We start from the raw sequence: 26,112 nt of genomic DNA, 5'->3' as shown, positions 1-26,112 counted from the left end.
ATGAACTTATCAAAATAAGTCAGATACGGAAACACCTTTAGGTGTACGGGCTGGCTTAGGGGACCCAAAAGGGACCACTACATCAGCAGAGGGATCTGCTGGCTCCTGCATTTTCAGGGTATCATGCACAGCTGTGATAAGTGCTCTAACAAGCGCTTTATCGCGCACGGACCCGGACAGGGATTCATCCTGTCAGAACAGTCCTGGTCAGCGTCATATGAAACGACAGAACAGGGGTCACCAGCCTCAGCAGGGCACGAGTCTGCGTCAGAGTTCTCCCCTGAGGACAGAGGGGCAGGGGCCGTATTTTACCACCTTTGCGCCCACGCACCGCCTCCATCTTGGCAACTAATGTATTAAGGATCGCCGACAAAGCTTCCAGAGGCACTGCACTGTCTGCAGACAAACCGGTTGCAATTGCCTGGATTTCGGGGGAAGAAACACCAGTTTCTGAAGCCATGCTGACCCTACCCTGTCTGCCACCTGTTGGGGACTTAGGACAGTGATGGTCCCACCCCCCTAACTGCTGCTGGCTGAGGGGCTCTTTCCCCGCAGGACTCACCACCCTGACTGAGTTCTGCGCTGTCCAGCAAGGTGTGCATGTGTCCCGTGTCAGCTCCCAGATGCTTACGAGAGGAAACTGCGCTGTACTGAGCCCCACTGTATAGCGCTGAACAAGTAAAAACGTGTTCAGACTTCAACAAAATGGCCGCCGAGCGTCCAGTATAAAGGACATAATCACAGGGAAAATGGCCGCTGGACTACAGCAAAATGGAGACAGCACATGCTGCTCCCTGTCATACCAAAAATGGTCGCTGAACACTGTATGCCATGAGGGACAGTGAAAAACAGGCAGAGGAAATGCCTGTAAACAGCGCTATAGCGATCAGCAGACACAGCCACCAGACATACAGGGGAGAGACCTACAGCCTCCCAGGGCATATATACCCAGCGCAGTCCCCACTCCAGGTGAGAGCCCCCCCAGGGAGCCCCGGTCTATGGCACACACTGCTCAGCATCCCCCACAGGGAGGGGGGAGGGAAAATAGGGACAGGGAGAAAAGAGAGGGAGGTGAGGGACCCCCGAATCGACCTCCCAGGGAATGCCCAGCTTTTCAGCCCCACCAAGGCAGGGAGGGCTGTACTTACCAGTCCTGAAGAGCTGGGAGACATTCCATTACAGACTCACTCTCCAATCAATACGGGGTGGCTGCTGGCCCAGCAAACTTACGCAGACATCAGTAGCCTGGTCATATGTGTACCCCGGGGCATTATGCCCACCGGCCGCCCCTGGACCTGGGGGCATGTCGTGGCAAACCCAGCGCTGAGCTCTGGCCTGCACTCGCTAGCCAGGCTGGGGAGACTACAAGGATAAGGGTATCCAGCCTGTCACCCAGTCAGCTATTGATAGCAGATCACAGGATCTTTAATCTTGCGCAAAAGGCAAACTTCTGCAGAAAAAATCCACGGATCGATGAGCCCGCAGGGTTCCTAGGTCCTTCTTCACTAGACAGAAAAAAAACTGAGGTTGCAGGAGCAGGCTAGGGGTTGTTACCTAAGGGATCGCCCCTTGGGTGTAACTAGAACATTCTAGTTTTGTTATAACATATTAACATGTTCTGCCAAGTCCTCTCCTGAAGGTGGCGTAACAACCCGATGGTTTATGAAAGGAGCAGTGTCAGTCGGTGAACGTAAGAGAAAGAATGTCACAACTGCAAACCTACCAGGACATGGCCATCCACCTAAACTGACAGGCCAGGCAAGGAGAACATTATTCAGAGAAGCAGCCAAGAAGCCCATGGTAACTCTGGAGTCGCTGCAGAGATCCACAGCTCAGGTGGGAGAATCGGTCCACAGGACAACTATTAGATGTGCATTCCACAATGCTGGACTTTATGGAAGAGTGGCAAGAAGAAAGTCATTGTTGAAAGAAAGCCATAAGAAGTTCCATTTGCAGTTTGCGAGAAGCCATGTGGGGGACACAACAAACATGTTGAAGATGGTGCTCTGGTCAGATGGTACCATAATTGAACTATTTTGCCTACAATCAAAATGCTATGTGTAGTGGAAAGCTAAGACTGCACATAACCCTGAACACACCACACTGTGAAACATGGTGGTGACAGCATCATGTTGTGGGGATGCTTTTATCAGCTGGTAGAGGGAAGCTGGTGAAAGTTGATGGGAAGATGGATTGTGTCAAATACAAGGAAATCTAAAAAGAGAACATGTTAGAGTCTGCAAAAGACTTGAGACTAGGACAGAGGTTCACCTTGCAGTAGGACAACAACCTTAAAGTGTTTGTAACATCAGAAGGTTTTATATCTTAATGCATAAATAAGATAAAATACCATCTGTGTGCAGCAGCCACCTTCAGCCCCCCCCTCCCCCAAATACCTGAGCCCCACCTCTGTCCAACGATGTCCACTGATTGGGTGCGTTATTCTATCACATAAAATCCCAATAAAATACATTTACGTTTTTGGTTGTGACATGACAAAATGTGGAAAATTTTAACGAGTATGAATACTTTTTCAAGGCACTGTTTGCAGTATCATTGAACTTCATGAAAACGCCAATCGTATGACAAACGTTGCAGGTATATTGTAGACTTATTAGCAGAAGGAGTAGGAGTAGATCATATGAAAAAAGGCGTGAAACCTGTGCCCTGCAATGTACTCCGGGAAAAAAAATTCAGATAAGACAAAAGACTTACCATCTTTATCATACATTACAGGATACACAGGAAGTACTCAGAAAAGTAATGACCTCCCCATGAAATAACAACAAAGATTGGGAACATAGCAAATAATGTCAAACCAACATAACAAGGTAACAGAGGTGGTTAAGGAAAATCACAGAGCTGCCTGAGCAACCTTACAACCCAAGCTGGCACCAGAATATGCCTTAGCATCTACTTGGTAAAACTTAACAAGAGTGTGTACAGAGGATAATGTTAAGGACAAGGAGCTTTGCATATGATTTCTGATGCTAAAAATCCCATGAAGAACTAACTGATTCAATGTAGTGCAGTTTTATATGGAAAGGAGAAACCTTGCCCTTAAACTCAGTCTGGAATAACGATCTGTCAAATCCACCAAGCAATGGTGGAGCAAGAAGCAAGATGTCCCCTGAGAGAGCTCTTAGTGGAGAGGTAGGTAGACTAATAGCACATACTGTACAAAATCCAAACCATGGAGCAAAGCCTTATTTGGATGGCAAGAAGCAGGGCATAGTGAAAGTAGGATGATATTCTGGTTAAGGTGGAAGGGAGAAACCATCCTGAGAAGAAAGGAGGGTTTGGACTTCAAAACAACCTTATCTTCTTTCAGCACAAGGAACGTTTGCTTACAAAATAAAAGGGCCCTTGAAGGATTCAGGGTGTGACTTGTTACAAATGAAACAGCCCCCACAACCCCCCCTCCCCCTCCAATCCCCAATCGAGTCCCCATTTTGACAGTAAGCAGGGGATCTTCTACCCCTGCTCGCTCTCACAATTTATGAGAAATGCGGCCAAGCGAGGCTCTGCCCATGTCTTGCATTTACAGTGTTCTGCAAATCGCGAAAACAAATGCCTGATGCTGAAAAACCTAAGAGCCATTTACTGATCTAGTAGAATGTGCTTTGACTGAAAAAAGGTGGAAACTTAGCCTTAACGTAGAACTAAAAGCAAAACTATGTTTTCTGAGTTTTGGATAGAATGGAGAGGCATCAAAACACCTGTCAGCTTGTTATTGCTGTCTGTGCTCTTAACAGGAAGATTCAACTCCTTTATTTATCCTGTTTACCCTTACCATTGAAAGTAAAAGTTGAAAAAACAGGATTTTTAAAACAGCTTACCTGTAAAATCCTTTTCTTTGATGTACATCAGGGGACACAGAGCCATAGTAGTTACTATGTGGGTTATAGGGCCACTGATGGGTGATGGACACTGGCACGCCCTAAGGCAAGAAGGGTACTCCCTCTATAACCCCTCCTACTACTGGGAGTCCTTAGTCTTGTAGCCAAGCAAAACTAGTGTATACCAAGAAGGGAGGGACCTCTGTGTCCCCTGATGTACATCAAAGAAAGGGATTTTACAGGCAAGCCATTTTAAAAACCCTGTTTTATTTTCTAACATCAGGGGAAACGGAGCCATAGTAGTTACTATGTGGGATGTCCATAGCAATGGCAACTGAAGGGAGGGAGACAACAAAAAAACAGGAGGCCAGAAGACTCATACTGCAGCCTGCAGTATACTGCGCCCAAAGGCAATATCCTCATGACCTTTAATATCGATTTTGTATGAACTGAAGACCAAGTTGCAGCCTTACAGATCTGAGCCATAGAGGCCTGATGATACACCACCCAAGAGGCACTAGATGAGTGTGCTCTAACATAAGAAGGAAGGAAGAATTTTTTTCTTTAAGCTGAAGCTTGAACAATCACTAGACGAATCCATTTGGAAAATAGTGGATTTTTGACACTGCCTGTCCACATTTTGGACCCTCTGGCAGCAAACAAAACATGCGTTTTTTGTGCACCTGATCGGTCGCCTTTGAATAGACTGAGCGCTCTTACAACAACAAGGGAATGTAGTGCCTTCTCTTCCCTAGATTGAGGCTCTGGGAGAAAGAAGGAAGAATATCATCTTGGTTTAAAAGAAAACCTGTTACCACCTTTGGTATGAATTCAGGATGAGGCCATAAAACCATCTCACCCTTATGCATGATCAAATATGGCTCTTTACAAGACAGAGCAGCTAGTTCCAATACTCTTCTAGCAGAAGAAACGGCAACCAGAAAGATTACCTTTCTTGTCAAAAAGAATCAAGGGAATTTCTCGTAAGGGCTCAAACGGCTGATTCTGCAAAGCCGATACAACTCATTTTAAATCCCAAGGATTTAGAAGTACCTTGATAGGGGGATTAATACGTGTTAGTCCCTGAATAAGCTATGCACCAAGAGTGCGAAGCAAGAGGCCATTGAAAAAACACTGACAAGGCCGGGATCTGGCTTTTGATAGAAGTCAAGGTCAGTTTCATTTCAGATCCCATATGCAGGAAATCAGGGATCCTGCCAACCCCTGGATCCACACCAAGAAACATATGCCTTCCAGACTCTATAGTAAATGATTCTGGAAGCCGAATTCCTGGCATTAATCAAAGTAGGCACTACCGAAGGAGATGACCCACAATCTTTTATAAAGTGGGATTCAACAGTCAAACCTGTTACATTTTTCGTCCGTAAGGTAGGATGAAATACCGGACCTTGTGCGAGGAGGTCTGGCTGTAATGGCAGATTCTGAAGGACTCTTACTGCCATCTTTATGATCTCGGTAAATCAAGATCTTCACGGTGGGCTCCGAGACCTTTAGGAAATCTTCAGGAACAGGGGAACCTCAGGTTGCCCACAATCCTGGACCTGCGACAGCACCCTGCCATTAAAAATGTATGGCCTTACTACCAAAAAGTACTGCATCCCAGGGTCCAGCTCTCTAATGAGAAGCGTTAGCAAGCAAAATCTTGTTTCTTCGGACACAAGGCCCGGGTACCATTCATTTAGCCCATGAAAGGACATCAGAATGGATCCGGTCAGCATGGCTAGCCCCAGCAAGGAAGCTTCCATTGGAGCTCAGCATAGCACATCTTTACTCGTGACCAACACCTTAGACACTGAAGAAAAAACTGGGGACTCCCAGTAGTGGGAGGGGTTATATAGGAAATACACTTCTTGCCTTAGGGCGTGCCAGTTTACATCACCTATCAGTGGCCTTATAACCCACATAGTAACTACTATGACTCTGTGTCCCTTGATGTAGGAAAAGAAAAAGCTCAAAATTTTGGTGTGTCACCAGAACAGGAAATGAGGGGAAATCTTCCAAAAAGGACACTCTGGGGACCTTGGTGACAATACGGGATTTTTTCCACTTTGGATGGATTTCCTCTCATTTCCTGCTTTGGCTAGTGGACAGGAAGTGAATAAAAGTCTCCCCAATGCAACAGAGGTGCCAAAAAAAAACTAACAGGGTGGCATTTGATCACCTGTGTTTTTTCTTTTGCACTACAATAAAAAAAAAAAAACACAACAATGTTTTTTTACTTATTCCTACAATAAATATCCAAAAAAAATGTAAAAAAATATTTCTTCATCGGTTTAGGCCAATATGTATTCTTCTACATATTTTTGGTAAAAATCGCAATAAGCGACTGCGATATTGTAGCGGACAGATCAGAGGCTTTTGACACTTTTTGGGGCCAGTGACATTTATACAGCGATCAGTGCTATAAAATACACTGATTACTGCGTAAATGTCACTGGCAGGGAAGGGGTTAACACTAAGGGGCGATCGAGGGGTTAAGTGTTCCCTATGGAGGTGTTTCTATCTGTGGAGGGTGTGTAATTAATGGAGGAGGAGAGAGATCTGTCTCTTTTCCCCTGACAGTACAGAGATCTGTCGGTTTACATGGACAGATCCCCGTTCTGTCTCTCTCAAGAGTGATCGCGGGTGGCCGACAGTCATCATGGCCACTGGCCACGCACATTGGCTTCCGGCGTCGTGGCGCACTCGCCCCCTAGAGCTCTGTGGTGGCTGGTCTTAAAGTGGTATCAAAATGTAAAAAAAAGTTTTGACTTTAGTTCCAATTTTTTTTTTTTTCTAAATATGTTTATTGTGCCAATGATCATCAGAAACTCAGTTCAAGAAACATGACATAAGGAACCCAGGACATACCGTGCCTTGAAAAAGTATTCACACCCCTTGAAATTTTCCACATTTTGTCATGTTACAACCAAAATAGTAAATGTTTTTTATTTTATGTGATAGACCAACACAAAGTGGCACATAATTGTACTGGAGCAAGAGGGATGGAAGTACAATGACCTGGTTAACATAGAAAGAAGACATTACCTCAATTAAGAGATTTGTCTCACAGAGGTAATGGCAGCGAGACTGGGAGAAAGACCACCTTGTGAAGCAGGAAAGACAGAAGAAAAGATCTGACAGGTTCAAAGGACAGTTTCTGAAGAACCGATAGAACCAGATTGAGGTTCCACAAAGTAGGTGGACATTTAGGCGGAACTCGTGACAAAGGCTTTTACCGAAGAATGAGTGGCAAGTGGGTCTTTGAGAAAGGATCGCTGGAGCCGAGATATAATCCTTGATAGTGCTCACGGCCAACCATTGATCCAGATCAGGCTAGAGAAAAGTTAGGATGGGTCCCCAATGAGTATTAAATGGGATGGAATTTCCATGCAGTTACATATTTGATAAGTTTTGGAAAAAAAGGCACTCATTACCCTCCTGAAATACATATATCAGACCACTAATCTGGTGTGCTAGAAAGTATTGTTCAGAGATGATTTGGAAACCAGGTTTGCTATAAACCTTTTTTTTTTTAACTTTATTTATTAAGATATTTATTTTGTTTACAAAATACATCAAAATTAAACATCCCCTCAGCCCCCCCCCCCTTCCATCACCTTATCAGATAAAAAATATAAAAAAGGATGATTCATATCTTGGGTGACCTAAGAGGGGATTGGTATCATGAGGGCCATCCTATCTGATGTTCCATGTAATCTAGATTCCCACTCTATCAATCTTCCCTCCCATCCCCATTCTCGCACACTTCCACCCTCTTCATTTGCCCTCTTACTTTAATTCTTATTGGGTCACTTTTCATCGTTAAAATATTTATTTTTCATACTATTATTATTCACCTATCAATCCATCTGGCATCCCACCAAGATTTCCACATCTTGTCATATTTCTTTAAAGTCCCTTGTTTTATATATAACGCTTTCTCTTTAAGAATTACCACATTCATGCTATTTATCCATTCTCTACCGGACGGAGGCGACACCGACAACCATCTTAGGGCAATCAATTTCCTTGCCTGAAATAGGCATCTAAGGACCGCCGTCTGGCTGCTTCCCGGGTTTCCAACTCCCTCAACTAATCCCAGGAAATAATACTTCGCCTCCATCCCGGTGGAGGTTCCAAAAACCCGATCAATGGTTCCTGTCACCTCCGTCCAGTAGCGGATCAACTTCAAGCATCTCCAAAACATATGAATCATGTCTCCCTTCATGTCCCCGCACCGGGGGCAGCTTGCATCCGGCCGTCGGCCAAATTTAAAAAGTTTACAAGGCGTATAATAGGTTCTATATAACGAACAGATGTGACATCCTCTGAGAGGGAGAGAGTGATACCAACGGAACCAGTTCAAGAATTCGATTCCATTGTATTTCGGAGATATCTCCCACATCTTTTTCCCACTTCCTCTTGTACATAGGGGTCTCTATCCCTCCCATTCTCCCCTTGTTTATATGTGGGTATATTTTCGAAATTAAACCTTTTCCTGCTTCTGCATTAATTATTTTTTATTATTAATTATTTTGTCTTTAGATGCCGCCAAGGCCTTTGATAGTCTTAAGTGGCAGTATCTCTGGAGAGTTATGGAGACGGCCCAATTTGGACCGGGTTTCATGAAATGGGTAAAAATGCTTTATAGGGCACCAGAAGCCAGAGTAAAGGTGAATAATGAAAAGTCCGATAAATTTAGACTGGGGAGGGGGACAAGACAAGGGTGTCCCTTGTCACCCCTCCTCTTTGCCATTGCAATTGAACCTCTGGCCATTGCCCTGCAGTCTTCTGCTCAGGTGAAGGGTCTTAGAAGGGGAGACTTGGAAGAAAAAGTGGCATTATACGCGGATGACCTACTGTTATTCCTTGGCGATACACAGGATTCCCTTCAGAAAGCTATGGATATTATTAACAAATTTGGCCAAATTTCCGGACTTAAGATAAATTGGGAAAAATCTAGCCTTCTGCCAGTAGATCCTCTGGGAAGCCCTTGCCTGAGGAGGTGAACCAGATCCAAGTAGTAAGCAAATTTAAATATCTAGGAATAAACGTATCCAGAGACCCTCAACAGTACACTGAAGATAATATAATTCCGTTACTGAATAAATTTAGGAGGAAGACAAAAGTGTGGAACCCCACTCTCCCTTACACTTTATCTCCACTTGAATCGAAGGGTCATATCCTTCATCTTCATCAAAGCTTTTGACTTATGTGAACAAAGCGAAAATCAGATACGTCCATTGGATTATGATTTGGTTTGACCTATTTCTTGAACTATGTCCAGTCTCCGAAGAAACAGCCCTATTTAGTTAATGGTTCTTTCGCATCCACAGTGTGCTCCCCATAGGGGTGGGTGGCTTGCCTGGAGACTGGACATAGCTGCGGTTGATCACCAATAGATGCATCCCAATGTGCAAGTGTATTCGCACACACACCTGACCTGAGCTTTTGCCTGAAACAGGATATGCTACATAGGCTTCTGTCTCCTGTATTCCAGGTAATAATTGCAGAATCCCACAGTTAACTTTGGAATATAGGTTATCTCCCCTCGGGGCGTTTAGGCTATCTACCTTTGTCGTCCATTAATATAGGCACATGCTAAATTAATCGGTTGTTCGCTTAGACGGACAACAACGGTTTTGATATGTTGTTTTTCCTTTCTTTTTCTCTTTTTGCCTTATTCTGTATGCTATATATGGATTTAAGCTAAACTGTTGTTAATTGACCAGTATTTTCTTGTAGTACTGCTCCATGTTTTAGTACCTTGTACAAGCTTACTATATGTGTCATTTGTAATTTTCACAATAATTTTCAATAAACTTCTTTGAGAAAAAAGTGTGGAAACGCCTGCCATTAATTGTGGCAGGTTGCTGTAATTTAATCAAAATGATATGGATGCCGCAGCTTCTCTATGTACTGCATAACTCCCCAATTTGGTTATATAAAATGTGATTTCACAAGATCGATATGGTGTTCAGGGAACTGATTTGGAAGGGTGGGTCGGCAAGAATTCGATTGAGTACTCTGCAGTTACATAAACAGGAAGGAGGAGTAGCACTCCCACACCCCTTTAGCTACTTCCTTGCGTCACAACTCCAGTATATGGGGGGATGTAATTTAGAAGGGGGAGAGGCAGGGAGAAAAATGCTCCTACAAAATACACCACATGACTCAATAGTGGAAGCTCTGGAGGCAGGATCCTTCCTATTAGGACTCCCTACTTTGAGTTTAATGACGAGAGTGTGGGACACAGCGAAGGCCATATTAAAATACAGAGGATTTAATGAGTATACCCTCTTATAGAAGAATAGTAAATTGGGAGAACTGCAGAAGATGGGGACAGTAAGAGAATGGGAGAGATGTGGAATAAAATTTATCGCTCAGCTATACCAAGATGGTGCTCTGAAAACCTTTCAGGAACAGAGATTTTGCTCTACCAAATAAATCCTTCTATAAGTATTTGCAGGTCAGGCACGCACTGGAGGAGCAGTTTAGAGGGAGGACCTTAGAATGGAGCGCAATCCCAGTTCTTCAAAAAATAATTAATGCAGAAGCAGGTTTGCTTTAAACCTTATAACTACAACAAGGAATCACTATTTTTTCTGGCTCAACTAAGAATGGCTGTACAACACTGTATATACTTTGAGAAATGTTTTTTAATCTCAGCACAGCATACAGTGTACATATATAACCTTACCTATGAGGCATTCCCAGGATGACATACTCCAGCCCCATGTCACTGGACTTATCAATAAGCATTTTTAAAGCAGGGATCATGACTTCACAGCCTTCCAGACCAAATCTTTTCTCTGATGACCATTTGCGAGCTAGAAAATCCTCAAACCTTCAAATTAAAGATAATCATTAATTTGATTTAAATTTACAAAAGAATAGCTAAATAAATGTATACATTTATGGAGAAATATCCTCAGCAAAAAAAAAATAGGACAGATTTAAAAAAAAAATTCTTGCTTATCTGTTTATTCACATATAGATTTATTTTTATTAATCTGTTAATATTTGACAGAAAAGCATTACTTCCTAACACTCTGTCAATGTAGCATAACAATTATGTTCAAAATACATTGTGCAATTGCATTTCATGGGGTTAGGGCAATGACAGATTACGTCTGACTGGATCCTATGGGTTTCTTGTCCTTTGTAAATCAAAGATCTGAACTACATACAGTAGCTGTACAGAATTATGGCCAATGCTGCAAAAAGCATGAATAGCAGCAATGTTCAGTAAGTTAAATGATTGTTAACATTCATTGCATCTATGTGAGATTTTATTCATCAGTGGCTGACCAATCAAAAAAAATAAAATAAAAAAAACATTCAGCGGTCATGCTGGATTTCCTGACAGATCACAACTCTTGGCTAGAGACAATGGTGTTGGACGGATATATAAAGAAGTTTTTCCTGGAGCACATAAAAGGACACAGGGCACTTCATATTTAGGACTACTTTATTTACGACTACTTGTGTTATGCTGCCACCTTTATGTGAATGGATGCTGACCAAAAAAGGCAGGATAACTCCTTCCAGCTCAGCCAAACCTCACTTTGGTGGCAAGCAATGAGGAACAAAACAAGAGGGTGGGGATCATGGTGTCCTGTGATGTACTCCAAAAAAAAAATTAATATTACAAGTAAATCAAAAGTCCCAATTCTTAATTGTACATTAAAGGGCACCTCATATTCATGACTACCTGGGATGCCCCCAAAGAACTCAACATGAGGGATGAACATGACAAAGGCTAACATGCCCAATACCCAATCCTAATAGGGAAAACTTCACTACAAGGCCACCTGCAAAAATGTTGACACATCCATCCATCTCGTAAAATGTCTTAACATCTGAAGAGAACACTAGTTTATAGTAGTCTTACAAGCTTAAACAGAAGACTGATGCCTAATTGGAAGGAAGCACTGACACCCCTGGTGGAATGGGCCTTGACTAAGAAAGGAGGAACCTTGCCCTTGATAAAACGAGCTGACAATTCCACCAAGAAGTAGCAGATCAAGCAGCAGCCTGACCCTTTTGAGGACCCTCGGGTACAACCAAACAGGGACTCAGACTGTCAAAACCAAGCTGGAGACATTAGATACATTCAAACAGCTCGAACAAAATCCAAAAAGTGAAGCACCTTAGGATACTTAAGATTATGACAAAAAGAAGATGGCAATAAAATGTCCTGATTTAGTTGGAAGTAGAAAAAACAACATGAGTAAAAAAAAGTGCTCAACGCCACCTTATCCTGGTAAGAATAAGAAAAAGTTATTTCTAGGAAAGTGCAGTCCACTTCCATACTAAGTCAAGTAATGGAAACCAAGAAGACAACCTTGCATGTAAGGAGTGACATGGGACTCTCTCAGGTTGGCTCAAACAGAAATCTGCAAAACAATCAGCACCAAAATAAAGATCAAGTTCACCGGTAAAAAAAAGTACATATTTTTGCAGGTAAAAATAAAATAAAAGAATTTATTATTTTTTTTACTCCCTTTTTTCCCTTCCTTACTTTATGGCCTGTAAGGAATTACAACAGTGATCAGCAGATTGCAGGGTCCTGCAGACACGCATACAGGCAGACAGTTACTGAATGGCAGGAAGAATCAATGAACTACGAGGATGCTAACCAGTGCCCTCATAGTTCATTGAGAACGACAAGTCATTAATCGCAGAGGCGGACAGTAGATGTAGTTCATCCATTCACATAATTCTGTGCATGAAAAATGCAGCCATGTGGACCAAAGATGAACTTATGCTTTGAGGTCCCATGGAGAAAAAGGTTGCACAGGAGAAATCATCCATGTGACTCCCTGCACAAAAGGCTTTTACTAGGGAATGAGGCACTGAACGGAATGAGAAACAGAACGGCCAAGACCGAGATACTGTATATCCCTAATAGTATAGAGAAAATGCAACCCACAACATACTGTCATAGATCAAACTTACAAGCCTCACACTAGGCAAAATAAGCCTTCCATGTATGATGGTACACCTTCCTGGAGTTTGAATTTCTTACCTTGAGAAGGGTAAGAAATACAAAGTTAGAAACACCTGCCTGTCCCTTAGGACTGGGACTCCAACAACCACATCATCAAAGCCAGTGACCATAAAGCAGGATGGCAGATTGAACCCTGCAACAGCAAGTCTGGGTTATCTGAAAGAGCCCACAGCTGGTTGGCCAAGTGATTTACAAAGTCCACAAGCCATATTGTTATTGGCTAAAACAGGGGAGATCAAAATCACCAGAATGCCCTCCAACTTTTTATCTGGGCAGCCACTGCAAATGCCTGAGAATCTTTGGTCTGAGACACAAACCTGTCCAGCTTGTTGCTGAATCTGGATGCTAAAAGATCCACATCCAAGTTGGTAAAGGGCACCCTGGATTAAGCTTTCCACACCAGAAATGTGTTTTCCAAAGTTGATCTGGCCTTGGCAGTCAGATGCATTGGCTGATCCAAGAACTCCTGGAGCTTGCCTCGAATCAACAGAATATTAAGCTCTGGAATAAAACTGAGCATATTGGACCATTTCGAAAGCAGCTTCCATCTTCCTCAGCACCCTTATGCAGAATAGAGAAACTTTCCAACATCTTCAGGGACTCCTGGGTTTTAGGAGGCAGGCATTTCTCAAACAGAAGCAGTACTTCTGCCTGCACTTTGTCAAGAACTAATCCTACTTACTCCAGATGTTGTGTTGGAACCAGAGGCAACTTCTGAAGATTCCAAGCATCTAAGCCAATTAAACTCTGAGAAGTAGATTGTGCAGATACCCCACGGAAGCTAACATCTTGGTAAACACTCTGGGAGCAGTGGAAAAAGCAAAAGGTAATGTCAAACTGTTAGTGGTGATTTACTATGAATTGCAGAAATCACTAGTGAGGCTGGAAAACCTGTACGTGTAAAACAGACATGCCTTTGATGCCAGTTAGTCTCCCAAATAAAGCAAGGCAATCACTGACTGCGTAGGCACCATCCTCAATTTCTGTACCTTTTGAAATTTGTTGAGACCCTTGAGGTCCAGAATAGGCTGGACATCTGTTTGACTTCATAAAATCATAAAAAGGTTGGAATAGAAGCTATGAGACCTCTCCTCTTCTGGGATAAGTTTAAAGACCTCCTGGGTCCGCAGTCTTTTCTCAGCAAAGAATGACACTCTTTTTTATATGTCTGAAGATACCCTCAAGCACATTAAGCACGGAGAAGAAAAGAAGAGTCACCTGTGACTTCCAGAGGCCAGAGAGCCACAAAGGCCAAAAGACATCTCCCCACACTTATGAGGTGGACACCCCTTTACTGTAAAAATGATTTGCCTCTGGATCCGGAGGACTTGGGGGGTGCAATTCTCCTTATGGAACTGGGATGTAGGCTTCTGCTTGGAGCGAGGCTCTTTTTGAATTAGGAGGGCAGCACCAGTTTCTTACCCGTCACTGTCTTCTTTATGGGTCATCCCGTCTAGATTAAGGAATCAAAGTCTTGTTTGGACAGACGTGGTGCTCAACTGGGAAAGCTATCATAAGTAAAATCTTCCAGGAACTGCCATATGGCAAGATCCCCTGGATCTGCTTCTCCAGTACAAAGCATACAATTTGGCCAACATTTGAGAGGTTTCCAAACTTCCACAGCAGGCTGTAGAGCCACTCCTACCAAGGAGAAGGATTATTTAAAGAGGGCCTCCAGACTCTTATCTATGGCAACTTTAAAGACCAGAATCTCATCCAATGCGACCGCCGTGGTGTAATTCAAGTACAAATGGCCAGCTGGAGAATGTTCAACAGCTGGAGAACGCCAATTCTTTAGTCCTCCCTCATGGGGAACCAGAGGAACCCCTGAAACACAGTGGATGTACCAGATAATGGCAGGGATTTAGAGTTAATCTGACCCTTACAGCAAACTATGCAGGAGGTCCTAGAGGGATTTGGAAGTCCATCTCATTCCTCCCACCTCTTTGCCTGCATACTGCCATGGTTTGTTCAGAGGCAGCAGGGCCTTAAACCAAATGATAGCAGCTACCCAGCTGTGGGGAGTAATTGCCAAGATATAATCACTAACACAATGAGAATGGAGCCTTCGTTTTCTTTTTTTTCCCCAGATTCTTTTGTCTTTTTTTTTACCCAATTAACCTGCATATTGCACACTTCCGGTCCCCGGTGTCTACTCTTACCATTTTATCTATGGAGGGAGCCATGGTTATAACACAGGTCAACTTCAATCATATCGGTCTGTGTTTACCTTTATTTTTAGGTTCAGATAATCTTCAAGTTTGCAGTTTTTATACTCCTTATTTTGAGCACAGGAAGGCCATGCAATGGCAAGTTCTGACTTTCATTACATGGTTATGTTTCCCTGTTTCCGTTCCACTACTCTGACTGCCTGGCAGTTTCCTTAAAGAGGAAGTAAACCCTAATGGGTTTACTTCCTCTTTCATTCCCTGCAAAGGCAAAGCATAATGGACTACTATGCATCACATAGTAGCCCATTATGTGTCACTTACCTGACACAGGAGCCAGCGAAGTCACCGCTGTCCCCTGTAGTCCGGCGCATCCATCTTTTCGGTGGAGTCTCGCAGCTCCGCCGCTGTCATTCGGCGGAGCCGCGATGACGTCACTCCTGCGCATGCGCACGGGAGCCGACGCGCGCGGCAGCTCCGTTGTTGGAAATGCCATGCTCAGTGCGCCTGCGCGCCGCTGTCTACGGCGCATGCGCCGTAGACAGCGGTGCCTGTCTTCAGGCAAATATCTCCTAAACCGTATAGGTTTAGGAGATATTTCTTGGACCTACAGGTAAGCCTTAATCTAGGCTTACCTGTAGGTCAAAGTGGTTTGTAAGGGTTTACAACCACTTTAAGTTATCAGACTGGATCTTGGTGTGCATACAGTTTCTATAACTTGCCTGACCCCTGAGGAACTTAAATTGTTTATGGCCAAGTTTTTATTTACTGTTATCTTGCACTCCTGAAGCTAACCCAGGCTGTCTCCATATATTCCCATTCTCATTCACATGTACTTTACTGCCACCAATGGACTACAACAGTCCTTCCATTCAGCTGTGCATATATATTCAATCTAAGAGAACTACCAATAATTAGAAATCTGCACACTCTTCATACAGTGAGCGCTGACACCCTGGCTTTCCAGTGTTGCTCTGCCAAGCCTTACTGATGATAACTATGTTATAAAACACGAAAAAAAAAACATAAAATTCATAATCAAATACCTTGTAGCGTGCACTAATCTTGCTAACAGTGTTCTTTTTTCTTCATTGGTAAACCTCATGATGCCAGGAGTCTCAAATTTTTGTCTAATCCATTGGCACTGTTCCACATCATTGATGAACATGAATTCTAGCCCAATATGTTGACAGTATGAATTCTGCAAGGCACAAGAGCATGTATAGCATACAAACACAATCAACATTTTTTTATCCTATAATCAATAAGGCAGATACTTTGCTTTTGCTTTATGGTTTATAATATTCTTTCAAATAATAAACAAAAATTAAAAAGTCAAGGGCATAATTATTGTTACCCAAATTACACCCTTTGACTGCTTGTTTAAGTTTTAATGTGTTCCTTCCCCAAACTGTATGTCTCGGCAGCTTTTTCCAAGGATGTTTTATTGGATTCAGTTCAGGACTCATAGCAGGCGACTTTAAAACAATCCATAATCTGGATTTAACTAAAAGCTTAATATTTAACTAGAACTATAATAAATAAAAATTTAAATGTCAATGGCATAATTATTGTTGCCCCCAATTAGGCCCTTTGAGGCAATAACTGCAATAAAGCAAGTTTTTATCGAGCAAATTGCTCCAATTGTTTTATGTTTGATGGGTTAGTTCCCCAAACTGTATGTTTCAGCTCCTTTTCCCAAATATGTTTTATTGGCTTCAGTGCAGCAATCAGAGCAGGCCACTTTAAAAAAAATCCAGTGTTTAATTTTCAACCATTCTTAGATGTATGATTTGAAATATTGTTTGATTCTTAGATATATGGTTTAAATCATAGTCTATGATTTAATGGCCCCCTGGACCATTATCGACTTTCCTTGATGAGTTCTCTGCCTGGCTACCCTACTTTCTCTCTTCAGAAATACCCACAATCCTTCTCGGTGATTTCAACATCCCTGCTAATACAAACACACCTGCTACTTCTAAACTTCTTAGTCTAACCTCTTCATTTGACCTGAAGCAATGGGTACAGGCTTCTACTCATTCTGATGAAAACACCCTTGACCTTGTATTCTCCTACCTTTGCACTCCATGCAACTTCTCGAATAATCCTTTTCCTCTCTCTGACCATTACCTTATTAATTTCTCTCTTTCCCTGTCCTCCAACACCTTTCCCTCCAATCACCTTACCGTCACCCGTAGAAACTTTCGCAACTTCGACTCTTCTCTCCTCCATTCTGCTGCTCACCACCTCTATGACAAAATCTCTCCCCTGTCCTGCCCCAACCAAGCCACTTCCATCTACAATAAATTCTTATCCTCCACTTATCCTCCACCCTGGACAAGCTCCCTCCCCTCACTACACGCAGAATCAGGCCTCGACCCCTACAACCCTGGCAAACAGAGGACACTAGAATTCTCAAAAAACGTAGTCGCGCTTTTGAGCATCTGTGGCACAAGACCAAATCTCTCAAAGACTTCAACCGATACAAATCTGCCCTCCAAAAATACTACTCTTTCCTCCAAACTGCCAAGCAGACCTATTTTACAACTCTTATTAACACCTTCTCATCCAGTCCCCGTAAACTTTTCTCTACCTTCAACTCTCTACTTCGTCCTCCACCGCCTCCACCCACTGACTCACTCACTGCCCAGGAGATTGCTAATCACTTCAAAAACAAGATTGATACAATTCATGATGAAATCTCCACTCTACAGGTATCTCCCCCAGTTAAGACCCCATTACAACAGGTACCCTTAACACTACCCTTATTCAAAACTGCTACTACAGACGAAGTTGCTAAACTCCTTTCTAACGCCTACCTAACCACCTGCCCCCTGGATCCCATTCCCTCTCAAACACTACGGTCGCCACCTGACTCTATCCTACACTCTCTAACTCACATCTTCAATCTCTCCCTCACCTCTGGCATTTTCCCCAATGGTCTAAAACATGCGCTGGTCACCCCCATACTTAAAAAAACGTCCTTAAACCCTACCAATCTTAACAACCTTGAATGCCTGGTTTACAACCAAGTGACTACCTCATTAAAAATAACCTTCTTGATCCCCTTAAATCTGGATTTCGCCCTCAACACTCAACAGAAACTGCTCTTCTAAAACTCACAAATTACCTACTAACTGCAAAAACCAACGGACACTATTCTGTACTCCTACTTCTGGATCTTTCAGTTGCTTTTGACACGGTTGACGACACGGTTGACGACCCCCTCTTCCTCAAAAAACTTTACTCCCTTGGTCTCTGTGACTGTGCTCTTCAGTGGCTCTCATCCTACCTATCCCAACACACCTTCAGTGTCACTTACAATTCTACTCCCTCTACTCCTCTTCCCTTCTCTGTCGTGGTCCCCCAAGGTTCTGTTCTTGGACCTCTTATTTTCAATCTACACCTCTTCCCTGGGTCAGCTGATAGCCACTCGTGGCTTTCAATATCATTTCTATGGTGACGGCACACAAATCTATCTCTCCACCCCTCAACTCACGCATCACTAACTTACTAACAGACATATCTGTATGGATGTCACACCACTTCGTCAAACTCAACTTCTCCAAAACCGAACTTATAATATTTCCTCCCCCACATGCCTCTTCCCCTGACTTCTCTGTCAAGAGCAATGGCACAACTATCCACCCATCCCCACATGTCAGGGTGCTAGGTGTTATCCTGGACTCTGAACTCTCCTTTCAGCCCCACATCCAATCACTTTCCAAAGCTGCCGCCTCAACCTGCGAAACATCTCTAAACTACGTCCCTTTCTAACCAATGAAACCACAAAGCTCCTGATTCACTCCCTGGTTATCTCTCGCCTTGACTACTGCAACTCCCTCCTCATAAGCTCACCTTTAAATAGACTACCCCCCCCCTTCAGTCCATCATGAATGCTGCTGCCAGACTCATCCACCTTACAAACTGCACAGTGTCTGCTACCCCTCTCTGCCAATCCCTCCATTGGCTGCCACTTGCCCAACAAATTAAATTCTAAATATTAACACTTACTTACAAAGCCATCCACAATTCTGCCCTCAGCTACATCACTAGCCTAGTCTCAAATTACCAACCTAATCGCCCACTTCGTTCCCCCCAAGACCTCCTGCTCTCTAGCGTCATAGTAATAACTATATGGGTTATATCTGTGTATCAGGTGGTGGACACTGGCACACCCATTAAGGGGTGAACTTCCCCCATATAACCCCTCCCACTACTGGGAGTCTTCAGTTTTGTAGCCAAGCAATATAAGTGTATAAGAAGAAGGGAGGGACCTCTGTGTCCCCTGACACATTAAACATAAAACAGGTAAGCTGTTTTAAAAATCCTATTTTTTTTTCTTACATCAGGGGACACAGAGCCATAGTAATAACTATATGGGATGTCCCATAGCAATGGTCAGATCATATATTGATCTGTTCAGATTCTATACCACTACGGGAGGTGTATGCTTTGCGCGTGGGTGTTAGCGGTACTGGCACTAACCTAGCACTGCCTGGGGCGAAGCAAACCCTGACCCTAAAACCGATTTGTGTGCCTATGTGTACCTACGTATCAGTGTAGTGTTGGTGCACTTACTATCTCTGTTCTCCTCGCAGTCCAGTCAAAAAGACCGCCCCGAGGAGAATGACATCACTTCCTCCCTGTGTTTACACTACACAGGGGGGGGAAGCTTCTCATTCGCCAGGAATAATCGAGAGGGGATGGCCAGAAACCAATGGCCATCCCCTCATCCCGGATCGCCCACCCGCTGGAAGGCAAGCACGTACATGTACGTGCTTGTCCTGTCGGTGCCATTGTGCCGACGTACATTTAAATGCGGCAGTCCTTAAGTGGTTAACCTCCTTTTACTAGTAAAGAGAGCTTTACCCTTTTGGATGTACTTATCCACTCTAAATAGCCATACCTCAGGAAGGGACACAAACTGGCTAAGGGTTTTCGCATAGTGCTTCGGCTGATCAATCTTTCAGGCATGGACCTCTGCGAAAATGCACTAGTCCAAGTATAAGGCATAAGGCTTAAACAATAGAGTCCTTCATAGCATCTGTGAGACACAGTGCGTCAAATACACCAGCCCATTGCCGGGCCTGCTGATCAGGCAGAATTTCAGGTATCTCACAACCTGTTCCTTAACCCTTTGGAGTCCACATTTTTCAATGCATTAGCGTGACTCAAAATGTGCTCCACCAAAATAGTGGAGCAGACATTAAAGGGTTAATGGACTGAGAAACTACAATTGTAGCAAGAACTGCAAAAGACATCCTGTCTTTAAAAGGAAAATCCAACCTTAATTTGCTGGATCCTTTAACATCAGTGCATTATCCACTGGACATGTGAGACTCTGCTCACTGAGTTGATTGCAGTATTAATAGCTGGAACCCCCCATTTCTTCATAGAAATGTTCCCATTCAGAATACATAAGCTATGCATGAATAGGAAAAAACATCACCAGGTGGGGGAGGCTCAAATTAACCTTATTAGAGGTAGACACCTCAAGAGCCTGTGTTGCAACAAAAGGGTTAAGTAAGGGAGTAGACAACCACCTGACTTGTGCGGTTACTTCCTCCCTGTTAGGGTCCTCCGAAGAGGAAAGATAAGTATCTTCCAATATTTGGGAAGATCTACCTGATCCCCAGCCTCCTGCACCTCAACAAAAGAGCCCTGAGGACTGGATGGGAATCTGCTATGTTTAGTCCTATTATGGAGAGACCTCATAGCCATAATTTTTTTCTTTAAATGGTAGAAGAAAAAAACAATTTGTATGATATATACAGGGACAAAAAAAATTTAACCTTGACGGCTCATCTGACTAGCCGTATACCTCTCAGGAGAGGATGACATTCTTTTGGAAGGGTTTTTAGCTGTTGTATATCATTAACCCCTTAGAACCCTTAGAGGAGTTCCTGGTCCCTTTGCCACTTATAGCTTACAGCAAAAAGCAGAGGCACTACCAGCAAAAGAATGTAACACTTGTTAGGCTATAGTACAGTACAATAACTGCTATTAATCCTAGCTATACAGTACAATGTTGTCAAAAGGGAAATACCTGTGTCACCAAACCAGACCAGCCAACCTCTCTGCTCTGTCCCTCCACCACCAGGCAGCAGCTTCTCTCACAGTGCACAAAACACTTCCTGCATGTGTGGCCGGCATCTGACACCGTAAGACACCCCCCGTGCGGAATACGCCCCCCCCCCCTTCCTTTTTCAAAAAGGAGCCGAGTTTCCCGTGCGAGCGCCCTGCAGCATGGCAAGAGGGAAAATCCTCCACTCTAGCTGCACCAAACACATAAAAAAAAAGAAAGAAAAAGAAGAACAAGGCAGCTGGCTGGCATCAAATAAGAAAAAAACGCCAATCTGGGGGCCCAGGAAGAGATAAGACCCCCCTTTCTCTTACCAGAGGGTCTGAGCCGGCTTGAAGGAGAGGAGAGTGAAAGCTTCTGCTGTTTCCAGCATCAGGATGGCGAGTGCTCAATACAGCCCCCAGGGGTGACACATAGACATGACATGACAACACAATACATAGAAGGAGAGATTCCTGAGAAAATCTCCCCTACCTTATCCTCGCAGCAGGGTTTAATCAGAGATAAAAAAAAAAAACAATCTTCGCCCCTTCACGGTAGGCTCCAAGACCTTAAAGGAAACCTTCAGGAACGGGGGAACACTCAGGTAGACCCACAATCCTGGACCTGTGACAGGACCCTGCCAGTAAACTTTTATTGACCTCACTACCAAAAAGTACTGGATCCCGGGGCCCAGCTCTCAAAGAGAAGCATTCGCAAGCAAAACCTTGTTTCTTCGGATTACGAGGCCTGGGTACCATTCATTTAGCCCATTAAAAACACATCAGAACGGATCTGGTCAGGATGGCTGGCTTTCATCAAGGATTACTGCCCGTGGAGCTCAGTACAACACATCATTACTCGTGCCCACCTTAGACACTGGTGAAAAAACGGAGGACTCCCAGTAGTGGGAGGGGTTATATGGGGGAAGTTCACGCCTTAAGCAGCGTGCCAGTGTCCAGCACCTGATACGCCAATATAACCCATATAGTTATTACTATGGCTATGTGTCCCCTGATATAAGAAAAGAAAGAGATTATTCAGCCCCCAGAGACACAACCGTGTGTTGTGTTTTGGATGACAGACATTAAAGCATATTTATGTGTTAGAATGGCCCAGTCAAAGTCCAGACCTAAATCCAACTGAGAATCTGTGGTAACACTTGCAAATATTGTTCACAGATGCTCTCTATCCAATCTGACAGAGCTTGAGCTATTTTGCAAAGAAAAAATGTGCAAAAATGTCACTCTAGATGTGCAAAGCTGGTAGACACATACCGAAAAAGACTTGCAGCTGTAATTGCAGCGAAAGGTGGTTCTACAAAGTATTGACTCAGGGGGGCTGAATACAAATGCATGCCACACTTTTCAGATAATTCTAAAAAAAAACTGAAAACTACTTATTTTTCTTTCACTTCACAATTATGCGCCACTTTGTCTTGGTCTATCACATAAAATCCCCAAAAAATACATTTACGTTTTTGGTTGTAACATGGCAAAATTTGGAAACTTTCAAGGGGTATGAATACTTTTTCAAAGCACTGTATCTTGTGATGGTTTAATTCTGATGTGATAATATATATCATATAGACAATATGTTAATGGAAGTTTTCTTTGATGTTTCACAGTGGTATCTGCCTATCCCTGAGGAAGAGATTAATGGATTGAATGAATCTGCAAACGGATGTATGATGCCATAAAACAAGCAATCTGCTGAACATCAAACTTTAGAACATATGCAGTATTATTTATCTGTATATACTTGTAAAAAAAATGTGACCTTGTAAGTTTTTAAGAACATGTATTTTTTTTAGAATTTTGTAATAAAGGGAAGTTTTATATGAATATTGACTTGTGTAACTATGTGTAAGGAATGGTGGCAACCAGAACATATATAAACAATAGACATAGCCAGCATAGCTCAGCCCTGTCCCCCACTCCCTCCTCAATGGTTCTCTCTCTTATAAGCAAAGTCTGTGAGACCAGGAATAGGGGAGAGTAGACCCACAGCTGGGTACAGTACTGGAACGATAAAGGACTCGGGTAAGTGTTCGGGGGGGGGACAGACAGTGCAAGGGTTTTTACCTTAATGCAGAGAATGCATTAGGGTAAAAACCATTAGTGTTTACAACCACTAACTTATATGGAGTGGCAATAATTATGTTATTTTTATTTTTTTTATCATTTATAAGAATATGTAACAGGGATGTTTGGGAAAAAACTGAGGGGTTCCAATACTTTTGCCACTGACTGTATAACTAAAGTCACTCCAACAACAGCTGATATTTTAGATTTGAGGACAAAAATATATGACTTATTAAACATATGGTGGGTGTAAGTGGGTAAGACAGGCATCATATCCCTAAAAATCTAGGGAATAGTTGTTTTTCAGAACTCAGGTAATAAGATCTCTGCACCCAAGTTCTCAATTCTGCTACTTGTCTTTAACATTAAAAGACCTATGCCTGTTGAATTGTGCCTTTATTTATGCTAAAGACAGTAAATGAGCAAAGTGAGAGAGTCTCATAGAAACCCACACCCCAATTCACCTTAACCTTCCTCCCCTGCTGCTCCAGTGGCTTGCAGTATTAATTTTGTGCAATCATGGGAGGAGGTCACATGATCCCCCCATACACAAAAGTACCACTTGTTTCAAGGCAGCTCATAAGGAGAAACAAAATGGCATGGGAGAACAGCAAAGGAAAGTATAAGTGGGCAGAGTAAAGGCTTATTTCAGATGGCAGATTAGTGTCATGCTCCATACAGAGTTGCTGGCAAATACGTGTGCATCCACCTCAAAGATGAGTGCACGCAGCCCATAGAAGTGAATGAACAAGCAGCACCGGCAGCATGGACACAATCACATATCAAAGTTTGGGCAGGAGCGAATGTACGGATCTTAAAGCAGAGCCCCTGCTTTCAGATCCATGCACCTGCTCCTGCCCCATTTCAAACAATGATACGCAATTGTCTCCATGAAGGCGGTCCATGTGCATTCACCTCCATGAGCTTAAAAAGAGGACAGCACTAATCTTCTGTCTGAGTGAGCCCTTACATTAAACCTAACTTATTTTACAAATTACCATATGGTGTCATATACTGCAGTTCCAGCATAAGATTTTTATATACACGTAACAAATGTTTTAGGTGTATGGTACTTTTTATCAAAAGACATTTGGTTTTAAAGAAAAATAATTTACCTCCAATCTTCTAATGATCTCTCGCAACGACAACGATGTTTCATTACCCCCAATATAGGTAGTTGTCGGCAGTCTAAAAACTTTATCTAAATCTCCTTCATGCAATCCATAGAAACCTAAGTTTGCAAACATATAAAAAGTTCTACAGACCAATAACATGATAACTAAATTGTTATATAAACAGCAAACAAAACGTTTAACAGGCCATGCAAGTCTACTACATTGATTTAAGGGATTAGGAATATTGCAAATCAGGTGATCATACCTAGTTTCTACATGCATGCTACATATAACAGAATATGAAAAACATTTAGGATACCATAGCAGTGATAGAGAACATAACTAAATAATTTCACAGAGTGGACTATTGACACTGATAAGTATACAAGCACAAAATCAATGAACTGTTTAATTTTAAAGTACAATTTACAAGAGCTGAGACAATATTATAGTATCTGTCTCTCTATAACCTTCCACTGTGACTTAGAAGAGTGATAGCTTTTTAAAGCTAATACAGGATCATTCATGCCTGGAATATTAATATTGTCCTGGACGCATAGTTACATCCAAGCAGGCAATCAAAGGACACAGGAAATTTCTTGACTACAGGTCTTTGGGTTTATAAATCAAGAGGGTAGAAGGAGAAGGAAAAAAAGCAAAAATGTAAGGTCAATGCCTAATGGAAAGTGACTGAATTTGACAGCTTAAATACACTATGACTTACTATCCTCTTAAAACCCGGCACAAAGCGATCAATACCTGAACAACACAGCTCAAAGATTTAGTATTTAAAATAATGAAGATAATAAGCAAATATGACACAGCAAAGAAAAAAAACTGTACAATCCAATGGACTTGAGACAATAAAAAAGAGAAACTTTTTCTGGATAAAATTAAAAGTTTGCATCTGGACATCACCATTGTAAATTCCCATCGATAAGTAATAGGTTGTCAGAATATGAGGTGCAGATCCAGAGGAACAAGAGAGAGAAGTGACCAATTAAACAAAAAAAATAAAAAATAAAAGACTTAACCAAAATAAAATTTTGGAAACCAAGTTAATTCAGAGAATGCAAATAACTTATATTTACTTGAAATCAAGGGAATAAAATGTCATGTTTTAGAGCTACACAAAGTCTAACCAAGCTAAACAGTGAGGAGAAAAACCATGCATCAACACTTCTGAAAATCAAAAGGATGAAGTGGGTAAAATGAAAAACAACAAAGATTCTCTGAATGCTGTAAGCAGCTGGAGCTCATTAATCCAGAGGTTTATTATGCGCGATACCATTCAGGCGCTGCAGATCATCCACCTCTTCATGACAGATGCAATACCTTATACTCAAAAACACAGCCATCAATCACTCACATGGGCTCTGGAGAAGAAGACAGTTCATAGCCCTGAGAAATAATAGACGGCATGCTACAAATGCACATAGTATACAGACACATTCCAAACAGCTAGGAATCCTCAAATTACTACAGAGATAAAAATCAAACCTAACCATTGACCAGCCATTTGGTTAGGGTAGGGTAGTCAAGCAACACCAGATTTGCCAAGTACTCCCTAAAAATCCACTAGATCTCCATGATGGAAAAATATACTCTCCTAACAGGACTCTTTGAAAAAAATCTAAATATTTAACCTATTTAACCTTAACCACTTCAATACCAGACATATTCCCCCCCTTCCTGCCAATTTTCAGCTTTCAGTGCAGTCATAGTTACATAGTCGCTGTTTAAATGACAATTGTGTGGTCATGCTACACTGTGCCCAAACAAAATTTTTATCATTTTGTTCCCATAAATAGAACTTTCTTTTG

The 26,112-nt window shown here is 42.5% G+C and overlaps 1 protein-coding gene across 4 annotated transcripts in view; it reads right to left on the bottom strand.

Moving 5' to 3' along the window:
* OGDHL (oxoglutarate dehydrogenase L) overlaps positions 1-26,112 on the bottom strand; it is a 344,487-nt gene that overhangs the window by 193,403 nt on the left and 124,972 nt on the right. For all 4 annotated transcript variants that reach the window (XM_077454880.1, XM_077454883.1, XM_077454884.1 and 1 more), the window contains 3 exons: positions 24,290-24,405; positions 16,070-16,224; positions 10,543-10,689 (listed from right to left, as the gene is read on the bottom strand). In XM_077454880.1, coding sequence (XP_077311006.1) covers positions 10,543-10,689; positions 16,070-16,224; positions 24,290-24,405 — 418 coding nt within the window. The remainder of the gene's footprint in view (positions 1-10,542; positions 10,690-16,069; positions 16,225-24,289; positions 24,406-26,112) is intronic.

This window comes from Lithobates pipiens, unplaced genomic scaffold (genome assembly GCF_037356315.1).
Source record: "Lithobates pipiens isolate NorthernLeopardFrog02 unplaced genomic scaffold, aLitPip1_a1.2 Scaffold_25, whole genome shotgun sequence".
Taxonomy (NCBI): domain Eukaryota; kingdom Metazoa; phylum Chordata; class Amphibia; order Anura; family Ranidae; genus Lithobates; species Lithobates pipiens.
The sequence above is the reverse complement of the archived record's forward strand: the minus strand, read 5'-3'. Positions and strand labels throughout refer to the sequence as shown.